This window comes from Rhodnius prolixus, unplaced genomic scaffold, assembly GCF_049639745.1.
Source record: "Rhodnius prolixus isolate KJV_2025 unplaced genomic scaffold, Rpr scaffold_9, whole genome shotgun sequence".
NCBI lineage: Eukaryota > Metazoa > Arthropoda > Insecta > Hemiptera > Reduviidae > Rhodnius > Rhodnius prolixus.
Window position 1 is genome coordinate 16,948,705 of NW_027411604.1, and position 23,051 is coordinate 16,971,755.

At 31.3% G+C, this 23,051-nt stretch overlaps 2 protein-coding genes across 9 annotated transcripts in view; one reads left to right on the plus strand and one right to left on the minus strand.

Moving 5' to 3' along the window:
* The window catches only part of Vha100-1 (V-type ATPase subunit a family protein Vha100-1), a 28,304-nt gene extending 7,320 nt beyond the window's left edge, over positions 1 to 20,984 (plus strand). For 3 of the 5 annotated variants that reach the window (XM_074129408.1, XM_074129410.1, XM_074129411.1), the window contains 13 exons: positions 7,953 to 8,079; positions 8,168 to 8,344; positions 11,413 to 11,625; positions 11,712 to 11,862; positions 12,689 to 12,828; positions 13,013 to 13,249; positions 13,459 to 13,568; positions 13,648 to 13,772; positions 13,852 to 13,970; positions 14,223 to 14,330; positions 14,415 to 14,628; positions 14,721 to 14,892; positions 15,917 to 20,984. In XM_074129408.1, the coding sequence (XP_073985509.1) occupies positions 7,953 to 8,079; positions 8,168 to 8,344; positions 11,413 to 11,625; positions 11,712 to 11,862; positions 12,689 to 12,828; positions 13,013 to 13,249; positions 13,459 to 13,568; positions 13,648 to 13,772; positions 13,852 to 13,970; positions 14,223 to 14,330; positions 14,415 to 14,628; positions 14,721 to 14,892; positions 15,917 to 16,019 (1,996 nt within the window). In that variant the 3' untranslated portion in view covers positions 16,020 to 20,984. Of the gene's footprint in view, positions 1 to 1,887; positions 1,986 to 5,891; positions 5,928 to 7,952; positions 8,080 to 8,167; positions 8,345 to 11,412; positions 11,626 to 11,711; positions 11,863 to 12,688; positions 12,829 to 13,012; positions 13,250 to 13,458; positions 13,569 to 13,647; positions 13,773 to 13,851; positions 13,971 to 14,222; positions 14,331 to 14,414; positions 14,629 to 14,720; positions 14,893 to 15,916 lie in introns of all 5 variants that reach the window. The other 2 variants (XM_074129407.1, XM_074129409.1) reach the window with 2 other exon arrangements.
* LOC141454800 (TLC domain-containing protein 2-like) overlaps positions 12,830 to 23,051 on the minus strand; it is a 31,483-nt gene continuing 21,261 nt past the window's right edge. For 2 of the 4 annotated variants that reach the window (XM_074129426.1, XM_074129427.1), the window contains exon 7: positions 16,509 to 16,660. In XM_074129426.1, coding sequence (XP_073985527.1) covers positions 16,509 to 16,660 — 152 coding nt within the window. Of the gene's footprint in view, positions 13,463 to 16,494; positions 16,661 to 16,720; positions 21,861 to 23,051 lie in introns of those variants that run through there. The other 2 variants (XM_074129424.1, XM_074129425.1) reach the window with 2 other exon arrangements.

Consider the following 23,051-nt stretch of genomic DNA (forward strand, 5'->3'; position numbering starts at 1 on the left):
AAATAAAGTGTGTGAAATGTTAATAAAGGCATATGGTGAGTCTGCTATGAGTAAAACAAGGATTTACGAGTGGTATAAGCGTTTCCAAGATGGCCGCGAAAACGTTGAAGATGACGAACGACCTGGACGTCCAAGCACATCAACAACCGATGAAAACGTGAAAAAAGTGAAAGAAATGGTTATGAACGATCGCCGAATCACAATCAGAGAAGTCGCTGATGATGTTGCCATATCAATTGGCTCATGCCATGAAATTTTTTCGGATGTTTTGGGTATGAAACGTGTGGCAGCAAAATTTGTTCCAAAATTGTTGAATTTCGAACAAAAACAGCGGAGAATGGAAGTTGCTCAAGAGTCACTCAATGAAGTCGACAACGATGCGGATCTACTGAAACGTGTTATAACAGGTGACGAAACATGGGTTTATGGATATGATGTCGAAACTAAGGCTCAATCGTCCCAGTGGAGGCATTCTGGATCGCCAAGACCGAAAAAGGCTCGACAAGTGCGGTCGAATGTGAAGGTTATGCTCACTGTGTTCTTCGATTTTAATGGCATAGTGCATCATGAATTCTTGCCACAAGGTCAAACAATCAATAAGGAGTACTACCTACAAGTTCAACGCCGTTTGCGTGAAGCAATCCGAAAAAAACGCCCGGATTTGTGGCAAAACAATTCATGGATTTTGCACCACGATAATGCACCTGCTCACACTTCATTGCTTGTTCGTGAATTTTTGGCCAAAAACAAAACTTTAACGATGCCCCAGCCTCCATATTCGCCAGATATGGCTCCATGTGACTTTTTTTCTATTTCCAAACATAAAGAGAACATTAAAAGGCCGTCGTTTTACAAGCATAGATGACATTAAAAGCGAATCGCTGAAAGAGCTGAAAGCTATCACAAAGATCGAGTTTCAGAAGTGTTTCGAGGATTGGAAAAAGCGCTGGCACAAGTGTATTGTATGCGAAGGGGACTACTTTGAAGGCGACAATATTAATGTAGATGAATAAATAAATATTTTTTTCAAAAAACGAAAATTCCCGTTACTTTTTGAACACACCTCGTATATTGTATATATTTTGTATATATACTGGAAGGCATTTATGTAAACATAATTTTGCTTTCGGAATTCTAATTATTTGTTTACCTGCTTATCTCTTTCTCTTCTTTTTCATATAAATAAATGCGTGGGTGCTTCAAATAATTAGAAAGTTATTTAACTACATAATAATCATTTTCAGTTTGAAAACTACTTATTGTGACAATTAGAATCGTACAAGTAAATTCATTTAGTTTTGTAATTCGTAACATTTTAAAAAGACGTCATCTGATGGTTCGATTGAAGGTTTTACGGACACTCGCAGACCTAATGCCTTGCGCCCTCTGGACAACAAGTAATCAGCTAATTGCTTTTGTTAGCCTAATTTGCAAGTCCTAACAATTAGTATATGGCAGCTTAAAGTTTGAGTACAAAACTGAAATTATAATTTCAAAAATTTTGTATTTTTCACATTCAAAAAATCTTTTGTTTTTCTTCACTCAGACGAAAGTTCAATATGAGAATATTTCATAGCAGTCGCAATGACTTTCTATGAGTTTTTGGGGACTAGTTCGACCTTGGTACAGTTAATGCCTCATAATTGTCTATAGTATATGACAAATTTGTTAACTTATCATCAAGATATTATTTAAAGAAAATACATGTTTTTTTACAAATGCATATGTTGTGTCCTAGGTGTGGAAAAACGTTTTGTCTTAAAGTGAATAAGTAATTAAGATGAAAAAGGGATTTGATTGTCTATGACTTTTTTTGTAATAATTTTTTTTTTTTTTTGTGAATTGTAATGGTTTGCGGGTGTTGTTTTGTGTGTTCTACGCTTACAGCAAGAAGGCGGCCTTAACTCGACTGAGTCAATGACAAGGGCTTTGATCAGCGACGACTCGATAGCCCGCCAGACGAATGCGGGTCCTGTCCAATTAGGGTATGTAACTTCCACAAAACATCAACATTGTCGTAATTATCCATTCGTCTCCTCAAAAAACGCTTTATCCATCTGCTTTATCTTCCTTTGCTTAATCCAGCTTATTCCGCCTGATTAGATACCGATCTTACAAGTACATTTCGTAGGATTGATTTTTGATTGAATAGTGACAAACATTTAGTCACGATGGAGCAAAAGTTTTAATTTTTCTGAAAGTACATAGTGTATAAGAAAAAGTAAAAATTTGGTTCCAAGACCTTGTGATATTTCCAAATATGGAGAATCATATAATAAGTATTAGTCATTTAAATGCCAATCAATGTGCCACATGCTACATGTGTCCCAATATTTACTATTTTATTCATGGATGCAGGAAATATCCTAGGTTATTCATAGCTATCCTAGGTTCAAGGTAAAAGTTGGATACTAGAAATTCTCACCAAACTTGAAAATAAGAAGGCATATGCTCCTTTATATTTTGTCGATTTCTGTTTCCGTAGCTGGATTATTTGTATATATGCACTCAGTATAGTAGAAAAATCCTAATTTATGTTACATCTAAAACTAGCTGTACATACGAGGGTCGTTTGAAAAGTCCGTGCAAAGTCATAGAGATAGCACCACTGGCGCATATCGAGGTTATGTTTAGTTAGTAGCATCTCTTGGAAGAACACACACCAAGTTTCAGCCAGATCGGTCTATTTCTTTGTGTTTGGCATTCGTTTGAATCGAGGAAGTCGAGTGATTTTCAAAAAATGGACGAAAAAGGATTTCGTGTGTTGATTAAACACTACTTTATGAAAGGCAAAACGCCTCAGGAGACTAAAGAGAAGCTTGATAAACATTATGGTGACTCTGCACATTCGACTAGAACAGTTTATAAGTGGTTTCAAAATTTTCGGAATGGCCATATGGGGCACAAGTGACGCTGAACGTTCTGGACGCCCTGTTGAGGTTACTACTCCAGAAATCATTGATAAAATCCATGATATGGTGATGGATGACAGAAGAGTGAAGGTGCGTGAGATTGCTAGTGCTGTGGGCATCTTGAATGAACGGGTACATAATATTTTGCATCAACATTTGGACATGACAAAGCTATCCGCAAGATGGGTGCCGCGATTGCTCACGCTTGACCAAAAACGAAATCGTGTGAAGTGTTGCAAGGACGGTTTGAAGCTGTTCCAGAAGAATCCGCAGGACTTTAAGCGTCGTTTCGTCACTGTGGATGAAACATGGATACATCACTACACTCCTGAGACCAAAGAACAATCTACTCGTAAACAATGGGTTACCAAGGGGGAATCTGCGCCAAAAAAGGCGAAGACCGTTCCTTCGGCCGGAAAGATTATGGCGACTGTCTTTTGGGATTCGCAAGGAATAATCCTCATCGACTATCTGGAAAAGGGTAAAACTATTACAGGTGCATATTATTCATCGTTATTGGACCGTTTGAAAACCGAGCTGCAAGAAAAACGCCCACGATTGGCCCACAAAAAAGTCCTTTTCCATCACGACAACGCACCAGCTCACACCTCAGCAGTTGTGGTCGCAAAATTAATGGAAATAGGGTTCCAACTCGTTTCACATCCCCCCTATTCTTCAGACTTGGCTCCCTCGGACTACTATTTGTTCCCCAATATGAAGAAATGGCTGGCGGGAAAAAGATTCTATTCAAACGAGGAGGTGATTGCAGAAACGAATGGCTATTTTTCAGACTTGGACAAATCCTATTATTCGGAAGGGATCAACAAACTAGAGCAGCGTTGGACGAAGTGTATAAGCCTAAAAGGTGACTATGTTGAAAAATAAAAAAGGTTTACCCCAAAAAATTAAGTAGTTTTTATTTTTGCACGGACTTTTCAAACGACCCTCGTACATGTAGCTCAAAACTTAATCCTGACCGACATATCCAATGACTGTTGCGTTACAATTGTTTGTGAGCTAGTTTTTGTAACTTGCAAGCTGATAGTTTATTTCGTATTTTATTAGGTTTTGACCTACTTTTTGACTACTTTAGTAGTTTTGACTACTTTTTGTCATTGCTTTTTCAAGAACTAATGATCTTTCGTTAAAAGAATAGGTCATAAAGTTTGTTTTTCGTATTCCTGAATATTGGTGAATTAGTTTTCTAAATTGGTGTTTATTCTCTCTTAAATCGCATAGTTTGCACACGTGAAAATATATCTTCCTTCTTATTTATTAAGGTTTGTTTTTATTTGTGTTTCATCATACAAAATTGCTGAATTATTCGAGAAAGATCGGTGTTCTATAAAGGGATCTTAACAAACCATCCATTCCTTTTAATATTTTTAAATCAAATTTATATGTTGACAAATTTGTTGTTTTGGTGTTGGGCAGATTCATTTATTGAATAATTGGCATGTTTATTTAAATTTACATTCCAATTTCCTGATTTTTTTTTGTTTTAAATTGATGTCTTTATAATTCTGTTTTGAGTTTTTAATTAAATTTGAGTATTAATGATTTTCTAATGAGACTTTTTATTTCAGAAATGTTATCATTTACCTTATTTTGCTGATGACCAATACTTTAAAAATATAATTCAAGTTTTATTGTTTTTAAGATATTATTCTGGGATAATTTTAGGATCCTTAAAGCTCAAAACTAAATGATTAATATTTAGTTTCAACGCATTAAAAAATTATTTAATTTCTATAAAATAATAATAAATTTTGTGGATGTAAAAAGCAAAAAAATAATTCATTAATATCTAGGAGTTTACCAGAAAGGTTACCTATAATTTTGTCTAATTTCAGAGCTTGCTTATGTCAATATGGTCTGCAATGTGTTGTATAAACGGAAGTTTTCAGCTTAAATTACTAATTCTCGTTGCCACTTGATATTTTGTGATAGTTATGAAATTAAAATGAATTGTCTAAGATTTATATTTAATAAAGATAGGTAAACATAAGTTCTAACTAGCATTTTGACTGAACTAGTTTCTAATCACTTACACACTTTTGATTTATGATGATAATTTTTATTACAAATATTGCGTGGATGACATAAACAAGAGCTTGAAGCCAGGAGCGGATGGGCTATTTGTTTTGTAGGCTAACAAATTATGCGTAAGGCTACAGCTCTAAAAAAAAAACTTCTCCATTATTTACCGTTGCTTAAGATTATTTCTATTTAAAATATTTTTTTATGGCTGCAAATGAAATTAAAGAATTCCTTAAATGCAATTAGAGAAAATGATCTCTTCGACTTTGTTTATAGCAACTGATTTTCCCATTCTCTTAGTAGTCTCTTTTTGTAAGAAAACCTGATAAGATTAAACCTAGATATGTATGTTATTTGACTACCGAGTACTTGAATTACTATTCAGTTTTTACTTGCCATGCTTAAAAATATCCAAACAGTTACCTGCAACATCAGTGCTAAAAAAAGTAAAAAACTAAATACTATGTTGAAAAATTATACATGAGGTAGAACTACAAATAAGTAAAGCATTCGCTACTTCTCCTTCAACATAATTGATGCAAGGAATGATCGACTATTTATTATTACTTAGAACTGTGTGTGGGCTAGTGAATGATATTTACAACTATAGAAGGGTGATTGCAATTTTAACTGTTGTACCTCTTACCATTATTGCGATGGTAATCATCAGAGTTGTATCTAGTTTCTGAAAACTAGCAACAACCTTGAAGCAACTATGAAATGGCACAAAAAGCACCTCTGACCACCGGCTTGAGGAATCTTCAAGCCCATTTTATAAGATTGAACAATGAAACCATTAAAAAAACAATCTTTTTTCGTAATGATAATTAAAATATTAATTATTTATGAGAATTAGGATAATAAATAATTTGTTGACTTATTTAAACTTATATATATTTATATTACTTTTACATGCTTTCCCAAAAATTGAAACTATAGTGTTGATTTGGAAGGAGCTCGAAAGTTAATGATGAGGTCAGCTTTATATTTTTATGGTATTTATTTTTTCATTTGATTCCATTTTAAAAGCATCCATTTTCAGCAAATGCGCATGCAATTGTTTAAGTTCAACGATCAAGCAGCTTATTAGGAATTCATGGCCCTTTTTTTCTTTTGTTTAATAAAGTAATTTTAAATATTAGATTTAAATCATTAAATCAATTAATTGGAAGTCGTAGCATAATTTTTTTAAATTAATTGGAATTAAATAAAACAAATAATAAATTTACAAAAATACTTAATAATTTGTCTTAAGAACTCTGCTTTATCGACATTATCATATTAAATACGAATTCTCCCCTTTTGTTGCAACCATGCTTTTATGAAAAAAAAAAGTTAAAAAATATTTTTTGATGCAGCCTTTCATTGTTTTATGTATTGTATGCAATAAATTTTGTTCTTTTCGAATACATTTACGGTATTTAAATTTTCACGATCTCTCTAAATTTCTCGTAAGTTTAACCTTCTAAGCTACCCCTTAAGCATGACAGTAGTTAGCAAGTTTTTGTTATTGTTCATAATCATTAATGTATACTCCTGTTGTCAATAAATGCATTTTAAAAATTAGTGACCCAAAAAAAAAGTTCACTAAGCTACTTTGGGTGAATTTAATGGGTGTAGATGTAAATGTGTGAATTTAAACTTCATAAACCAATCCACAAATTTAAGATATTTTATTTTTAAGTAATGACTTGATTCATTAGGATAAAACTTCTGGGACGTATATTAAAAACGTAATTTCTCTGTGTTTTTTTTTCTAATTTTGGATGATTTTCTCGGACAAGGTTACTAAAAAGAAAAAAATACAAATTTCTGAATTTTCGTAGGTTTCTCAACATAATTACTTTTTGATTTAAAACCACTCTTTTAAACTTTCGACTTTTTTACTCATTTGATGGTGAGCAGCTTTATATATGTTACCTTTGTGTAATTATCATATTAGTGTAGAATCGTCTCTAAATGCCAGATTGGAGGATGCTTGGTTCTACCGTGTTTAGCGCGACAATTATCTAATCGGCCATATTCTAACTGGATTTCTTAAATATAACCTTCTTACGTCAGATTCATTTTACAAGAGTGCATTCGAGGCTTATCTTGGCAGCCAGTAGTGTATTCTCTTAATATTTCTCTCATCATATTCAAAGAAAATAAGATTTCTAATACTTTTAAATCAATTATCAAGTAAAAAAATAAAGATAAAGAGAGCCAATATAAAATTTTTACTTTATAATGTTAATTTTAGCGCATTTTAAAGTTTTTTAGTAAATATAAAATATAATAGAGTAGGTTTTCTAAAATACAGTGAATATGTATTCATTTCGTTAGAGGCAAATTTCAGAGTAATTATGAAAACATTTATTGAATCACTTTAATCTAAATTATTAATTTTCTGCTTTAAAAGTTGCTCGCAATTAAGTTAACAATGTGTAATAAATTTGCACCTCAATCAAACGCCCATTAGGATCTAATAAAATATCTTAAACATAATAAAAACATTACACTCGACAAACAAGATTTTTGGGCTAAATTTATTTCGTAAACAACAAAACTTCATTTCTCTTGGAAAGTTTGCCCTGAATCAGAAGATGAATTGGGATCATCTTATTGTGGGCTTTGCCTCTGTTTAATGTTCTCGGGGAAGGTTAATTTTACTTGAAAAGTAAATTTCAAATTGGAATATGAATTGAACATCTAAAAATTGTGGGCGATGTCTTGTTTGATGATCCTGGGATCTTGTTGGGACCGTCTTATTTGTTTTTTTTTTTTTACATAAATCACATTTTAAATGAATGAATTTCAATTTTAGTTAATGAGTTGGCTGACCGTGGTTAATTTATGATAAATTTTGAATGCAATCATTTTTCTTGTATGGTTTTTCGTGCACGTAATTAAAAAACTAGAAAATACTATGATTTAGATTAGCTGTCTTATTATTTTCCTCAATTCTGTTAGAAGTATAAGAATATTATAGATTTTTTACCATTCGTAATTTAAATTTAGGTTCGTAGCCGGTGTTATCCTCAGAGAAAGGATACCAGCTTTTGAACGTATGCTGTGGAGAGCCTGCAGGGGAAATGTTTTCCTTAGGCAAGCCGAAATTGAAAAACCATTGGAAGATCCGTCTACGGTCAGTTTTAACTTAGTTACTATTTAGATTTTAATTTTTGCCATCATTATATATTGAAAACCTAATTCTTTCCCTCTTCTTTTTACAGGGAGATCAAGTTTTCAAATCAGTGTTTATAATATTCTTTCAAGGTGATCAGCTGAAGACTCGTGTTAAGAAGATTTGCGAAGGTTTCCGGGCCACCTTGTATCCATGCCCAGAAGCGCCAGCAGATAGAAGAGAAATGGCTATGGGTGTGATGACACGAATTGAAGATCTTAATACCGTCAGTGCTCACATTTATTTAATTTTAAAAAAGCGGATTTGTTGGTCTACAATTTCATTTTCAAATTAATCTGTCACGTACTTTGCAATTTTAAATAGTAGTTAGGTTGTTTGAACATACGATTTTTGAACGATCTAGCTTAGTTGCTAGTGGCTACACCCAAAGAAGTAAACTACAATATTTCTTCCTTAATTCTTTAGATTCATTAAAATGAAAGAGGAATCTTTATTCATGGTAAGTTAATGCTGCAAGAATGAATTACTCAACAATTTTTCTTGCATCCAAGATCGAAGAAGGTTTTTTTTTTCTTTCGTTAATAAATTGTTTTATAATGTCGAATGCGTGTAGTCTTCAAATATTTTTAGATCCTAAGATTTCATTCGAGGATTAGTTAGAGCTTTCATATTTCTAAATAGAGCCGACAAATGACAGATATTGGGTGAAATTGCTGGATTATCCAAGGATAAAATCTAGTATCATAGCACTCTTTGATTTTTGAATTATTTTCGCTTAGGAATTAATTTCTGAGAAAGTTGTAATAAATCTAAAATGCTCGAGTTTTTGCTTTGAAAGGAGAGGAATTTAACTTTTTCGAGTGGATGACATTAACCTGGGAATTAATTGGATTTTATGTAAAACTGCAACTTTTACGTGGTTATGCAATTTTTTTGCGATAACATTCATTTTCAGCGTTCATTCTCTCAATGTTGTATATTTTATGCTCTCTCTTTTAAGGCGGTTTAAAGATCCTGTTTACTTGCGTTTATCAATACGAAAACAATATTTTGTTAATAACCATATTAACCAATTAACAAATTAAATATTTCAAAATATAATTAAAACTGTCCGGTAGGACAGTTGTATAAGGGTTGATCATCAAAAACTGCACGAAAAAGCGTAACGTTGAAAAACACCCAACTTTGACAATTTTTTTCTCTTTTTCTATCAAAGATAAAATTCCCAAATTTTCTTTAAAATAAAGGGCAAATCCTCCTTTATAACTGTAATTTTTTTGCAACAACCCAGATCTTATAGGTTTCGAGAAAAAAGTTGCCGAAAATGAGCAAAAACGGCTTTTTCAAAAAATGTTCTTGTTCTTGTTGTTGTTGTTCTTGTTCTTGTTACCTTTTTTGTAAACAACGTAGCGCCTAAACGCGTGAACCGATTTTCATGAATGAGGTGTCATTCGATTCGGAATTTTATGTAGATGTGCCTTTTGGGGGTCTCGACGCTGTACATCGAATAGGAGAGGAGTTAGCCCCCTTTATGTAAGGCCCCCTCCAAAATTATTGTTACTAATTACTCTGAAAATCTTGGCCCGATTTTGAAAAAAATTGGTAGGATGATAGAGTTAGGGCTCCTCTACGTAACATTAAAGCGGCGATCAGCTCTTACACTTGTTAAGGGAAAGTATAGCAATCGTTTCAAATTATCGACACGAGAACCGATTGTCATGAATGAAGTGTCATTCGAATCGAAATTTTGTACAGATTTGCACTTTAAAAGTCTGAACGCTGTGCCTCATAAGGAGGGGAGTTTGCCCCACCCAAGTAAGGCCCTTTCTAAAACTATTATTACCAATATTTCCATAACGCTTAGTCCGATTTTGATAAAATTCAGCTCGAATAAGTTGTTAAAGCTCCTCTACTTGGCTGTGAAGTGCCATCAAGCTCTTGCACCTACTAAGAGGAAATTCTGCAATCGTTTAAATTATCAATGAGTGAACCGATTTAAATCAATGAATTGTCGTTCGATTAAAAAATCTTTGCCTCTTTGCCTAGAAGTACTGCAATCGCAGTTTATTTTTCTTACTTCTCTTAAAAGGAAGTACTGAAAACGCAGTTTAATTTTGCTATTTACGTACAAATTCCTTCCTATGTTATTCAAAATGCTTTTTCAAAAAAAAATTGTTATTGAGCATGGTTTGGGGGACCGCAACTATAATCATTCTTTAAAAAGATCTCTCCAGTGGTAGTTACGGTTCCGACTTAACACCTTATCAGGTTATAATGATAGAATTGCTTATTCCAAATTTAAAAAAATCTGTAAAGCAGATATGTAACTTTGCAAAATGGACAAAAAGAAAATCTATCCAAAAGGTACAAAAATCTCCTTAACAAAAACTTACAGTTTAAAATGTTAAGTATAAGGGTTGATTAAACGCCAAAAGGTACACAAATCAGCAAGTACCCAACTTCATTAATTCATTAATATTTACGTAATTTTACTGCATTAATATTCATTAATATTTTTTAGAATTTATTAGATGTCACAGACCCTTATGCTGGCCACTTCATTTATAATATTTTTTTCTTATAATTCTGATAAATCATATATACGTACATGCATGTTAAAGTAGAAAAATACAAAGTTAGAGTCGGCTACTGTCTTGAATTCGTCTTACCGAAATATTCGTGAGCACAAATAACTCACAGTTATTTTTAATTTTTTATAACGTTTTTCTTTTTAACCTGTAATTAACAGTTTGATTATTATAAATAACTAGATATTACAGTCAATCTACAGTGCTACTTGAACATATATTTTGTAGACGAAAATGGCCAGCATAAGGGTCTGTGACATCTAATAAATTCTAAAAAATATTAATGAATATTAATGCAGTAAAATTACGTAAATATTAATGAATTAATGAAGTTGGGTACTTGCTGATTTGTGTACCTTTTGGCGTTTAATCAACCCTTATACTTAACATTTTAAACTGTAAGTTTTTGTTAAGGAGATAAGCTATTAAGTATCCATAATTCATTTAGCTGACTTTAGTTCGGCTGGGATGCTCTAATATTCCTAGAGACGGTTTTAGAACAGCTTCCTACCAAAAACGAATCGGACTAAGAAAAAGTGGCCTTAATTCTTATTCTAATGAACAACTGCATATTCATTTTTCCTTATACAAATTTGCTTTATTCATATATAAATAACCTTATCCTTGTATCACTTAAGAACGTTGGCAATTAAAAGAGTTTTCCTGTAACTATTTAATGAAAATAATTAAATATTATTTTATTCATTAAATTTTATTTCGTTACAACTTTTTTAAAAAAATACAGGTTCTTGGCCAAACTCAAGATCATCGTCACAGAGTGCTAGTTGCTGCTGCAAAAAATATAAAGAATTGGTTTGTCAAAGTACGCAAAATCAAGGCAATATATCATACATTAAATTTGTTTAATTTGGACGTTACTCAGAAATGTCTTATTGCTGAATGTTGGGTACCGATTCTTGATATTGAAGCTATTCAATTAGCACTACGCCGTGGAACGGTAAGAATATTTATTTGTATTAAGTTGTATTCAAAAAAACTTGATTATTTTATAAAGCAATTATAAAATAATTACTTTGTTTGCAGGAACGCAGTGGTAGTTCCGTACCACCTATCTTAAATCGGATGGATACATTTGAAGACCCTCCTACCTATAATAGAACTAATAAATTTACTAGTGGCTTCCAAGCATTGATTGACGCTTACGGTGTTGCAAATTATCGAGAAATTAACCCTGGTGAGTCAAATTATGTTTATATTACAATATATACGGGTATAATTGTTAAAAATGAACATCTTTATCTTTAATCTGCAATCATGGTGAAATCCTCAATCTGAAATAGGCGTTTACTTAATGGATTATTCACTTTTTCTTTTACATTTTCTCGAAAATAGCTTTTACAATTTTTCTGCTAACTTCGTGTATAAATTACATAAATAAGTTGTATGGTAGATTACCAGTTACTTTTCAGGGTAATGTTTTACAAACTTTAATGTTTGTAAGAATGAATTATAAATATTGTGGTTTGTATAAAATTTGAGTGTTAGAACCTTGAAGTTAAAAGAAAATGAGACTTATTCGGCCAGAATTCTTGTATTCAGTAAAGTGATTCAAAAATTTGAAAAAAGCATTTTGCCCTAATTTATAAGCCCAGGGAAAATATAGCAGAGCCAAAAATTTTTTTAATGTGATATAATATAAATTCTAGATTATATAAGTATTAGATGAAAAGTAAGAAATAGATTCATTGGTTGGTGGGATACATTAATTCCATAAATCAGACAGTGGGGTATAGTAGTTAAAAATGTAATTTTCTAGTGACGTAAACACAACACAGACTTTTTATAACCTACGAACTTAACTAACCTGCTATTCCGATGAGAACTTAGGACTGGCGAAAGAAGTAATCTTAATCCATAAGATTTGATTGGCAGTTTCATTCATTTTGCTTTAGAAATCTTTGCATGGCAAAAGTGGCGATATTTATTCATTTTTGTTGCTATCTGAAACTTGATTATTCTCATATTCTCTGTGCTCTAATGTCTTTTTTTTTTTTTTCCAGCTCCATACACTATAATCTCATTCCCTTTTCTGTTTGCTGTTATGTTCGGCGATATGGGCCATGGAGCCTTAATGACTGCATTTGGAGCTTGGATGGTACTTCAGGAAAAACCTTTAGCAGCGAAAAAATCTAGCAACGAAGTAAATTAGCTAAAAGATAATATTTCGCTTTATTAGATGATACTAAAAAGTGTACAGTGTATATCATTGTTTGATCCCTTATTTTTTCCTATGGAGTTGAAAGAAAACATTTTTTCTATTCTTCATAAGGCAGCTAAGTTAATGACTATTCTGTGGAATGAATTATGCTTAATTTTTTTTTCAGATATGGAATATTTTTTTTGGTGGACGTTACATAATACTTCTGATGGGATTGTTTTCTGTTTACACTGGATTTATTTATAACGATATATTCTCTAAGTCGTTGAGGATATTTTCCTCTCATTGGGTTATCAATTATAATGAAAGCACAGTGAATACCAATCAATTTTTACAGTTAGATCCAGCAACAGATGATTATACCGGCACTCCTTATCCTTTTGGAATTGATCCTGTTTGGCAGGTAACTTTATTTCTAAACTTTTTGTGCATTCAAAGGAAATACCCATCTATATGTTTATAATCCTTCCCTTCCACGTTTTTTATTTCTAAATTAAACATACTTCTTGGCAGGAAATCACCTTATTCTAATTTTCCCTTTTGAAAATTGTCTCCCAACTTTTGCACACTTTCTTCTATTACAGCCATTTTATTTACATATTCATTTCACAGATGGCTGAAAATAAAATAGTGTTTTTAAATGCTTTTAAAATGAAAATTTCCATTATCTTTGGAGTACTTCAAATGTTATTTGGAGTTTCCTTAAGTTTAAAAAATTATAGGTAAGTTTAATTTTTTGATCTTTATTCTATTTCAGGCAGCATCCATTTGTTTTTTTTTTTAATCTATAATTTTTTATAGGTACTTTAAAAATCAAATGTCGGTTTACTGTGAATTCATACCTCAAGTAATATTTCTGGTCTTTCTATTTTTGTACATGGTAATGCTCATGTTTATGAAATGGATCATTTACAGTCCTAAGAGCCGTAAGTCAGATTTATAAGTTTAAGATAGGACAAGTTTTATAGTGGCCTATATTTAATAATGTGAAAATTAATATTTTAGTGGATATTACAACAAAACCATATTGTGCACCTTCAATTTTGATTACTTTCATTAATATGGTGTTATTTAAAAAGAGCGAAGCATTTGAAGGCTGTTCTTTGAACATGTATGGAGGACAGGTATGGTTGTCCTAATCTTATGATTTAGTATTATAATTTTTAGTTCTAAATTATTCCCCTTAATACGGTGTTAGGCGAAATTAAGTTTTATTTAGTAGATTTTATCAGTGTTAGCACGCATGTTACAATTTTTTTTTCACCGGTTTGGGATTAGCGCAATGATGTTAGTTTTAAATACTGTGACTTTTAGGATGTAATCATGAAGAATTCAGCTTCAAAAACATTTAACTGACAGTTTTTGTTTTTCTTCAGCAATTTCTACAGAAAGTTCTAGTCATATGTGCTGTATTGTGTGTTCCATGGATGCTTTTGGCGAAGCCAATTCTAATAATGCAAGGGCAAAAAAAAGAACATCAACTCGTTAGTAAAAATTCAGTTCATTTTCATAATAAATTGGTTTTGGTCTAAGACAACTTATTTTATTTTTTTTTAATAATGGTTTAGTTGAGCAATAATCATGTTGGGAATGAGAATGGTGACTTAGAAGGCGCTGGCATGACTGGAGGTAACGCACAGGCTGATAGTAAACAACACGAGAAACATGACCTTACTGAAATATTTATTCATCAAGGTATACATACTATTGAGTATGTACTTGGTTCGGTGTCACATACCGCCTCTTATTTGCGTTTGTGGGCACTTTCACTAGCTCATGCGCGTAAGTAACACTATTTACCTAATTTAAATACATTAAAGTTTGCATCAAGTTTTTTTAAAATAGTTTTTTAACCATTTATTAATCTTTTTCAGAATTGTCCGAAGTGTTATGGAATATGGTTCTGAGTAATGGGCTAAAATTTGAGGGTTGGTATGGAGGTATTGCTTTATGGATAGTGTTTGCATTTTGGGCTGTACTTACTATTGGCATTCTGGTACTTATGGAAGGGTTATCTGCCTTTCTGCACACGCTTCGGCTTCATTGGTAAGTAGCTATTCAACATTCTACTGCAGACATAATACTATTTTATTTCCTGTATGCAAATGTATCCACTACTAACTAACTAAAATAATGGTGAACTGCGACGTAATCTTTGCTAAGGGGAGTTTTAATCCAAGTTATCGTAGAGAAGGAAACTTAGGCACTTATTTTTTTTAAAGATTTCTTATGATTAAATCAGGCACTGTTTTTTATTAAATAAACATATTGTTTGTAATGATCAATTGCAATCAATTGCTATTTTATAATAAAATAATCAACTAAATCTATTTTTTATAGCATTGTTGGAAATTCCTTTAAAGAGGTCTCCGATACAGCAGTAGGTCTATAAAATGGCGATCGACATGATTCTTTAAATAAAACTACTGCAAGAAATTGATTTGATTCTTTAGGGGACTGTGCTTTGTAAGGCCGAGAAGATCATCTTTCCAAGGATTTACAGAGTGTAATTAAGATTAAGCCTTCAACAAAGCATAGTTTCCTTGAGAATTAATTGTCAAAGTTATTGCAACGGCAATTCTTCTCTTGGTTGAATTTCCCTAATTAAGTCGCTTAAAGAAATTTGATTCCGTTTGGCTCAAAAAATGCGCCAAATTTGTTAAGTAGTTGTATTTTAAAAAACTACCGATACTAAACAAACATTGCTCATATACATATTTTCTTAGATCCTGGTGATTCTTCGTTTCATCAAAATCTACTTTTTTATATGAAAATATAAAATCATAACTACCAACATCCGTGAAGTATCAAATTTCTTCTGAGATTATATTTATTAAATTAACGATATCTGGACTAATATGGTTATAATTTGCTTTGTACAGTAAATTTTGTAATTGTTTTTGAGTTTTAATTTTTTGAATACTGGCACGGGAGTTATTTAAAAGAATTTAATGACAGAAGAGATTTTGATCACTATTTTTTCTGAATTTTTTGTCTCCTTAATTCCTGGCATCCCCTTCCCCATGTGATCTTCGTAAAGTTATTAGTTTAACCACTATTTCTTTTCCAGGGTGGAATTTCAGAGTAAATTTTATTCCGGTACTGGGTACACATTCCAACCATTTTCTTTTGAAATAATTTTAGATCAAGCAGCTAGTTCTTCCGAGGAATAAAGATTCTCTTGTAAATGTAATTAATAAAATAGTCAAAACTGTAATTATAATTGTTATTATTTGTTAAAGTAGAAAAAAAAATGTATTCAACTAGAAAATAAGCTAAGAAGAGCTATGTATTTTATGTATTTTAAATTTTAGTGATAATTTTTGTTTATAATGTTTGTTGCCAATGAAATTGTCATCAGAATCAAGTATTGTGAAAAGTCATATAATATTAAATGTAGATATTACTTTTTATTGGACTGGATTATAGGTCTATTGAATATCAAGATAATTATTGTAAATGGTAATTTAGTAAATAAATAGATAAAGCAAGAAAGGGATGTTAGCTTTTCTTTTTTTAAAAATTAAGCCTCTGTTATTTCAAAAATTTACGGTTGCAAGAGTACATAACTTATTCTATATTCATTGCAGGATTTTCAAGAAAATTCAATAAATATTGGCCAATTTTTTTTTAAAGTTCTATATATACCTTTCCAATCGCAGTTAATCGAAAGCTTGCACAATAAGTCTAAGAGCGAAAATATCAATCATATCGATAAAAAGAATGTTGAGCTTCTTGCGCTTTGTGTTTGAGGAATCCTGGGTGCAAACTATCACATTTTCTTCTATCAAGAAGGCTACAAAGTTCGTATTCCCTGCAATGAAAATTTGGCATCATAACACTTCTCGCTACAAGCAGTAACAGAAAATAATAATAATGAGGCTACAAATAGCTTTATTCATTTTGTACACAGCAGGAAATATTAATTGTCCTTTCTATAATTTTATTTTGTGGAATGAAATATTACAGTTGTCAAAATTAAACTAAGCATGGAAAGCTGATATTGTTTGTACAATTAATTAGATTTTTACATTGAATGCGGTAGTTGCAACAATCTATTGCATTAGATATTGCATTTTATGGTACAACCTGTTAAAATAAAATTAGAAAAAACAATAATAAATGCATAGACAACAAATTTTCTGCAACAAGACTAGACTGTGCTGACACTAGATAAATTAAATTAATAGAAAATTATTATTTTTAACACACAAAGGTCTAATCAGAATTTTAAATTTTTCTTGAAATAGTTTTGTTTCTTAAATAAATTATAATATAGAAAAGAAATATACAAAAATAAGAACAATATAAACATCAGTGTAGTGCACACAACAAAAAATTTTTGGCACGGAGTTGAATAAATATATATGGAAGCAAAGAAAACATTTTCGTCAAATCTTCGTAAAATGTAAATTTTAAAAGAATTCAACGAAATAAAATATTTTATTATTTACAATATACAATGGGCAATTATGCGATAAATATTATCTACACAAGAAGTAAAACAAATAAACGAAAAAAGGAATTTTACTTCTATAAAAACAAAAAACTTTTGAAAAATGATTTCCTTGACAACAAACCATCCTTTAAACAAAATTTTCATTGAAGAAGACCGATTCTATTTACACAATTTTATGTATAAAAGATAAATAAATAAAATAGAAACTTTAAAATATATAAATTTGCCGGGATTATAATGGAACAATTTTGTGACCGCGTTTTTTTGGTTTTAATCTCAAGAAACTTGAAGACATCATGGAAGATGAACACTGATACAGTGTTTCTTCTATTTTCAGAACAATTTGCGCAAGAAAATAAATTACGATATAACTGCAACCACTGGATAGACCCTGTTTAATTATTTGTATTAATTAATTAATTTAAGTAAATCTTGTAACTTTTCTGGAAGCAAGTATGCAATAAGAATTACATTAAACCTTGAATATATGTTATGTTTAGTAATTTTTGTTTGAACAGAGAATAATTGGAAAGATTTTTAAGAAAGAGGAGGTAATAGTTTCCGTAAGAAATGAAACTAAAAAAAGTAGGCGATAATAATGAAAGACCTTATCTGTGGAGTATTCTCTCATATATGCTATATTAGCAAGCATACTCGGGTCGTGGTGATACGAACTTAAGTATAAGGACAAATCATCAAGATAGTTGGACAACCGTCACTGTTGTGAGGAGTATTTACGGAATTTGTACAAATAAAATGCAACTGGTGCACTCACTACATTACCGGTAGAGTGTAATCGCTCCAGAAGTCGTAATCTCCGTAATGTCGGAAAGGTAAAATGATGAAGGATAATGCCACTTGAGTCCCAATAGTCCCTCAGGATTCTTCCTATTCCCCCCCAAAATCCAATTAATTTGTGCTTCTAGAAAAAGAGAGAGAGAGAGAGAGAGACATGTGATGATGAGAAGCCGATGTAGTGGCGAAATCCTGAGGTAGGTGGACAATGGTTTGATATCAATCAAATGTCAGTTCCAGTAAATGCAATACAAGAAAAAGTTGTGGTAGTTCGATTTCTGAACTATGAAGAGGAAATTATCGCGAATTATTTCCTGAATTCCGACTTTAGATAGAACGTACTAAGTAGTGTCTCTGGGTTAAATATCCATTATTATGGCCGAAAATAATTTTTATGCCTTTACATAGCAATCTAGTAATTACTAAGCTTGGGAGCAAAGTGAATTTCTATTTAATGTTTGTTAAATCATGCTTTTCAACCTAATTAGTACCTTCTTATAGTCTGATACTATTACTTCCTCCACTTGCTATTTACAACTTTATTTTAGTGTGCGAAGAGGTTAATGCTAAAAGAAAATAAATAACCATACTTATCACAGTTCGTATGCATTAATCACTTATAAAACTAAGTCCAAATAAATTTTCCCCTTATCTAATAATACTAGACATTTTGCTCTCCAAATGGAGTAGGCATCAAAAAATGTAATAAATTATAAAACAATAAGCTAGGGATTAACCATTTCATGACTCCAGTACTCAGTGTAACTATTCTAGATAAACCTCCACATCAGGATTAATAATTTGCATTCTGCTTATAATTGAATGAAAAGTTCAATTAAAAGTGTACGAATCAAAATTATTAACTTAATGAATAAAATTAAACCCTGCTTTGATTATTTATTTGATAAAAGACGCTTCAATCAAATTGGCACTGTATGTAGATATTAAACAATCATTAAAGTTCACAACTCTTAGCTCTTTGTGGATGACTCATTTTTGTTTTGTTATAAACTAAAAATAGCTCGTCAAGATGGACTTTCTTTTCTTTCGCATGATATAGGGACTCTTCGTAAATCTGTGAATAAGCAACATTGTTTCAGTTCTAGACACTACTGATCTGTACATTGCACTCGAGCAATGTTGAGAATTTTTTTTTTTAAAGTGATAATTACAGGAGTTGGAATGATTATATTCGCACTGATTGAAGACCGGCCTCCTTAGAGCATATTTGAAGGACAACAATGATGAATGTGTGCTCATTCAATTTATTCCCCCCTAATACTCTTGTGGTTAAAAAAGGTAGAAGTGAAAATATTTTTTCTAACAAATGTAAAAAGGGAAACTCCCAATAATAATAAATTATGTTTTACGGCCTGAAAATGACTTCTAAATACCTGGATCTCAGATAACGAAGCACACAACTTTCTGTATTTCGATTTAAAAAAACATATCGAACACTATGAAAATAAAATTAAGAATTGAGAAAAAGAAAATTGGTAAGGCCACGTTAAAAGGATGAACAAAAAGTAACATAGCTTTGTTATTTAACAAAAGACGTGGGTGAAAACGCAATCCTGGAAGGTCATCGAAGAGCATAAAAGAAAAGAGTATTGGGAAGACATACCAAATTTTTGATGGGAATTCAGGTCTCAACTTAAAGATGTTATCAACCTGAAAATAAAACATACCAGGAAGACGTACTGGAAGAACTTAGTCCTTATTTCACCGGGGATAGCGAGAACCACTGCTAACGATTTTCCTTTGGTTTCTTTCTGTGAAAGATAGAAACTTTAATTTTTTTAAATTTAAAGTGTGTCAACAACTGAGGTCATCGCGCCTAGAAGTCTTTTTCAGTACTCTTTCGATAACTGGACCGTGTTACACTGGACTGCGATAAGCTCCTAGGAAGATAAAATCTAGGTTAAACTAATGGTTACCGAATATTGGGGTCCTTGGAATGTTTATTATTAAAATTTTTTATTCCTTGATCCCAGCTCTTATTATGTTTGTTACTTTGAAATAAGAAAATGAATAGGACTTTTTCTTTGCACACAAATTCGTGATTTGATGTTTGGAATATTAAGAAACAGTTCTAAGCTTGTTTCCTCAACTAAGGAAAATCACTGAAATACCTGCATTAACACGCTTCGTAAATACTTTTCTTCGTCACCATCTAATACCGATAATTTAAGAGCACAAACATTTTAAGATTACAACCCCTACCTCACCACTTGTCAATAAAGTAGGTGAAACATTTTCCTTCAGTAATTACAATGCTTGATCCAGGAAAAATATGATATCAATAACTTCTTTTTCTTTATCTATTATTTTCCTCGAAATCACAGGAGAATTGTATGATGAGACTAGCTAAGAACTGCAAAGTAGGAAATGTTGTCAGGAGGATAAAACTTTATCTCAACTTCCAAGGGGAATGCGTAAATTATCGTGAACAATTCTATCAGTTTGGAGTTTGCTTTAACCTGGAGCCGAACTGGGTGTCGCACTTCTCGTTCTTTGTCATAAGGGGCGGAATGTGGCTCTTAGATTAGAAGGCCCTTTACATATATGAAATCGCAAAAACATCAAAAAACAGTACTAATTTTAAGCTTTAATCCACTATCTAGTTTGGTGCTTCAATTTCTTATTAGCAGTCTAATTGCTAATTGTCTAAATTAGCATCAGTATGTATCTGTTAAACATTCTGTAAGTCTGGCTAATCTTACGAGAAATACTCTAAATAGTGGATTTACATTATTGGGTTATTAGCATAGTACAAAAAAATATCTTTAAAGGTGTTACAAAAAAAATTAAAATGCGGTGGTCTTTAACAAAAAAAAAAAAAACTTATGGATACAACAGATTAAATTGAACCTTATTGCGTTAACGAGTAGCCATGAAAAAGATAGTGTTTAATCACTTAATGTTCTATTCTCATTATTTTGTGCGTCAAATTGTATTTAGTCTAGTTTCAAAAACATAAAAAAATAAAACAGCAATTTCTGAAAAACAAAAACTAAGATTCGTACTTTTATTTATAATATATCGCAATAACTAAAAATTCTTGTTTTTTAAATTCGACAGTAAAATGTAAAACCTACGTTATTATCAGGAAGCAACCATCTTAATTTACTAAGGTAATTCACATGCACACATACTCAATTTTGGTGGCCAGCCTATCAATACTAACGTCAAAGCAGCAGCTTTAAGCTTATAATTCGATTAACCAAAAAAAAAATATTTCGGTCAGTTTCCCAATGGGACAAAAGCTAAGCTTGGTCCCTGGTAAAGAGAGAATATTTATACATATAATGTATATAAAACGTGAACGCAATATCGTCCTTCGCTTAAGTGCCAAGTATACTTAGGCCACTTCCTGATAATTTAATTTTAACTATGACTTTTGTATTAGTACTTTTTAGTTGGTCTTATAGTTCTTAAAATGCAAACGTTTGTTTTTGTTGTTTTGATATATAAAGCAAAATGGATTGTCTTGACTGTACACATGAACCAACATACGATTATAATATAATAATAATGATAAACTAAACGGAAGGTAAAAAAAATTAAGTTGGTGAGGGCAAAAAAGGCTGAAGACATTCACGATATTAGGGAGTACGGAGTACACGTTATTGATAGTAACTGGCTCATCTAGCCTTAAGATTGTGCTCATCGTTTACTGGTGGTTTTTGGCATTGTCTATAGTCAGCATTCAGCAATCGTTGTAACAGTATTGTATTCATCGCCATTATTACTGCTAAAGCTGTAAAATATAAAATTATACAAGACAGTTAGAATTTTGATTTAAATACAATTATTTAAATACTTAAATTTTAAGTACTTTTTAAGTATTTTTTAAATACTTATAAATGATTAATTAACTTTTTAATGTAACAAGGAACTAATATAATAAGTATGCAATTAATATACAGTTTGAAAATAAATATAAAGTTATTAGCAAAACCTCTCCAAAAAAAAAAAAAAAAAAATTATTTACAAAATTGGAGTTTTTGGAAAGTTGATTTTTTCGAAAAGAGTACTTGTGGTGCTCGCTCCTATTTAAGCACTTTTAAGTCTAAAATTAAAAGCTACGATTTTTTCGATTTTGAGACTTTTTAGAACCTCACACATTAACATACAGACGGTTTTACACATTCATATATGTATAATTACTCTTTCTCTTTAGCCAATTTGTAAAAACAATCTCCTCCTACTAAAGGATCCACAAAGCATGTAATTAAGAAGAAAACTTAAAATATGAAATTCGCATAATCACGATACATCCTCTTGAGAGAGGCAAGAGAAAGTAGAAATGAGTAGAATAAAAAAAATCCCTTCAATCATAATTCCTTAATCTTTTTCCTCAATCAATATTTAAAAGATTATTACATCTACCCTATCTATATTACAAACACAAAAAAAAACAAGAAAATGTCATATCTATAAGATGTTTTGACTGTAGCCTTGGATAATTCCAAAGAACTTCTTTTTGAAAACTTATGAATAATTCTTATCACATTCCCAAACCTTTTCACAAAATCATTTATTACTAATAATTGATGACGTTAAAATGTAAATATTTTGTAATATTACGAAAGAAAACAAATATATGAGGTGACAAAATTTTTTCAAGATTGTGAAAATCCTTAAGAAAAAAAAGAAGATAAATCTACTGATCTAAACAATTAAAGAAAAAAAACGTACAAACCGACCGAACACATTTAAAATTTGCACTAAACAAATTAAATAAATAATATTGTAATGTTAATAAACTAGATTTTTGCCGTGTTCTATGGTTGGCAGGATTGCAAAGCACAATTTTCTTTTTTAAAAGAAAACAAAAGTTCAACGTTCCGAACAAACAAAATAGTCGGGGCCTACTCATATATACAAAATTTCTTGTTCAATAATTTTAAAATGAAAAACCAAATACCAAGCATGGTTTGATTAATAC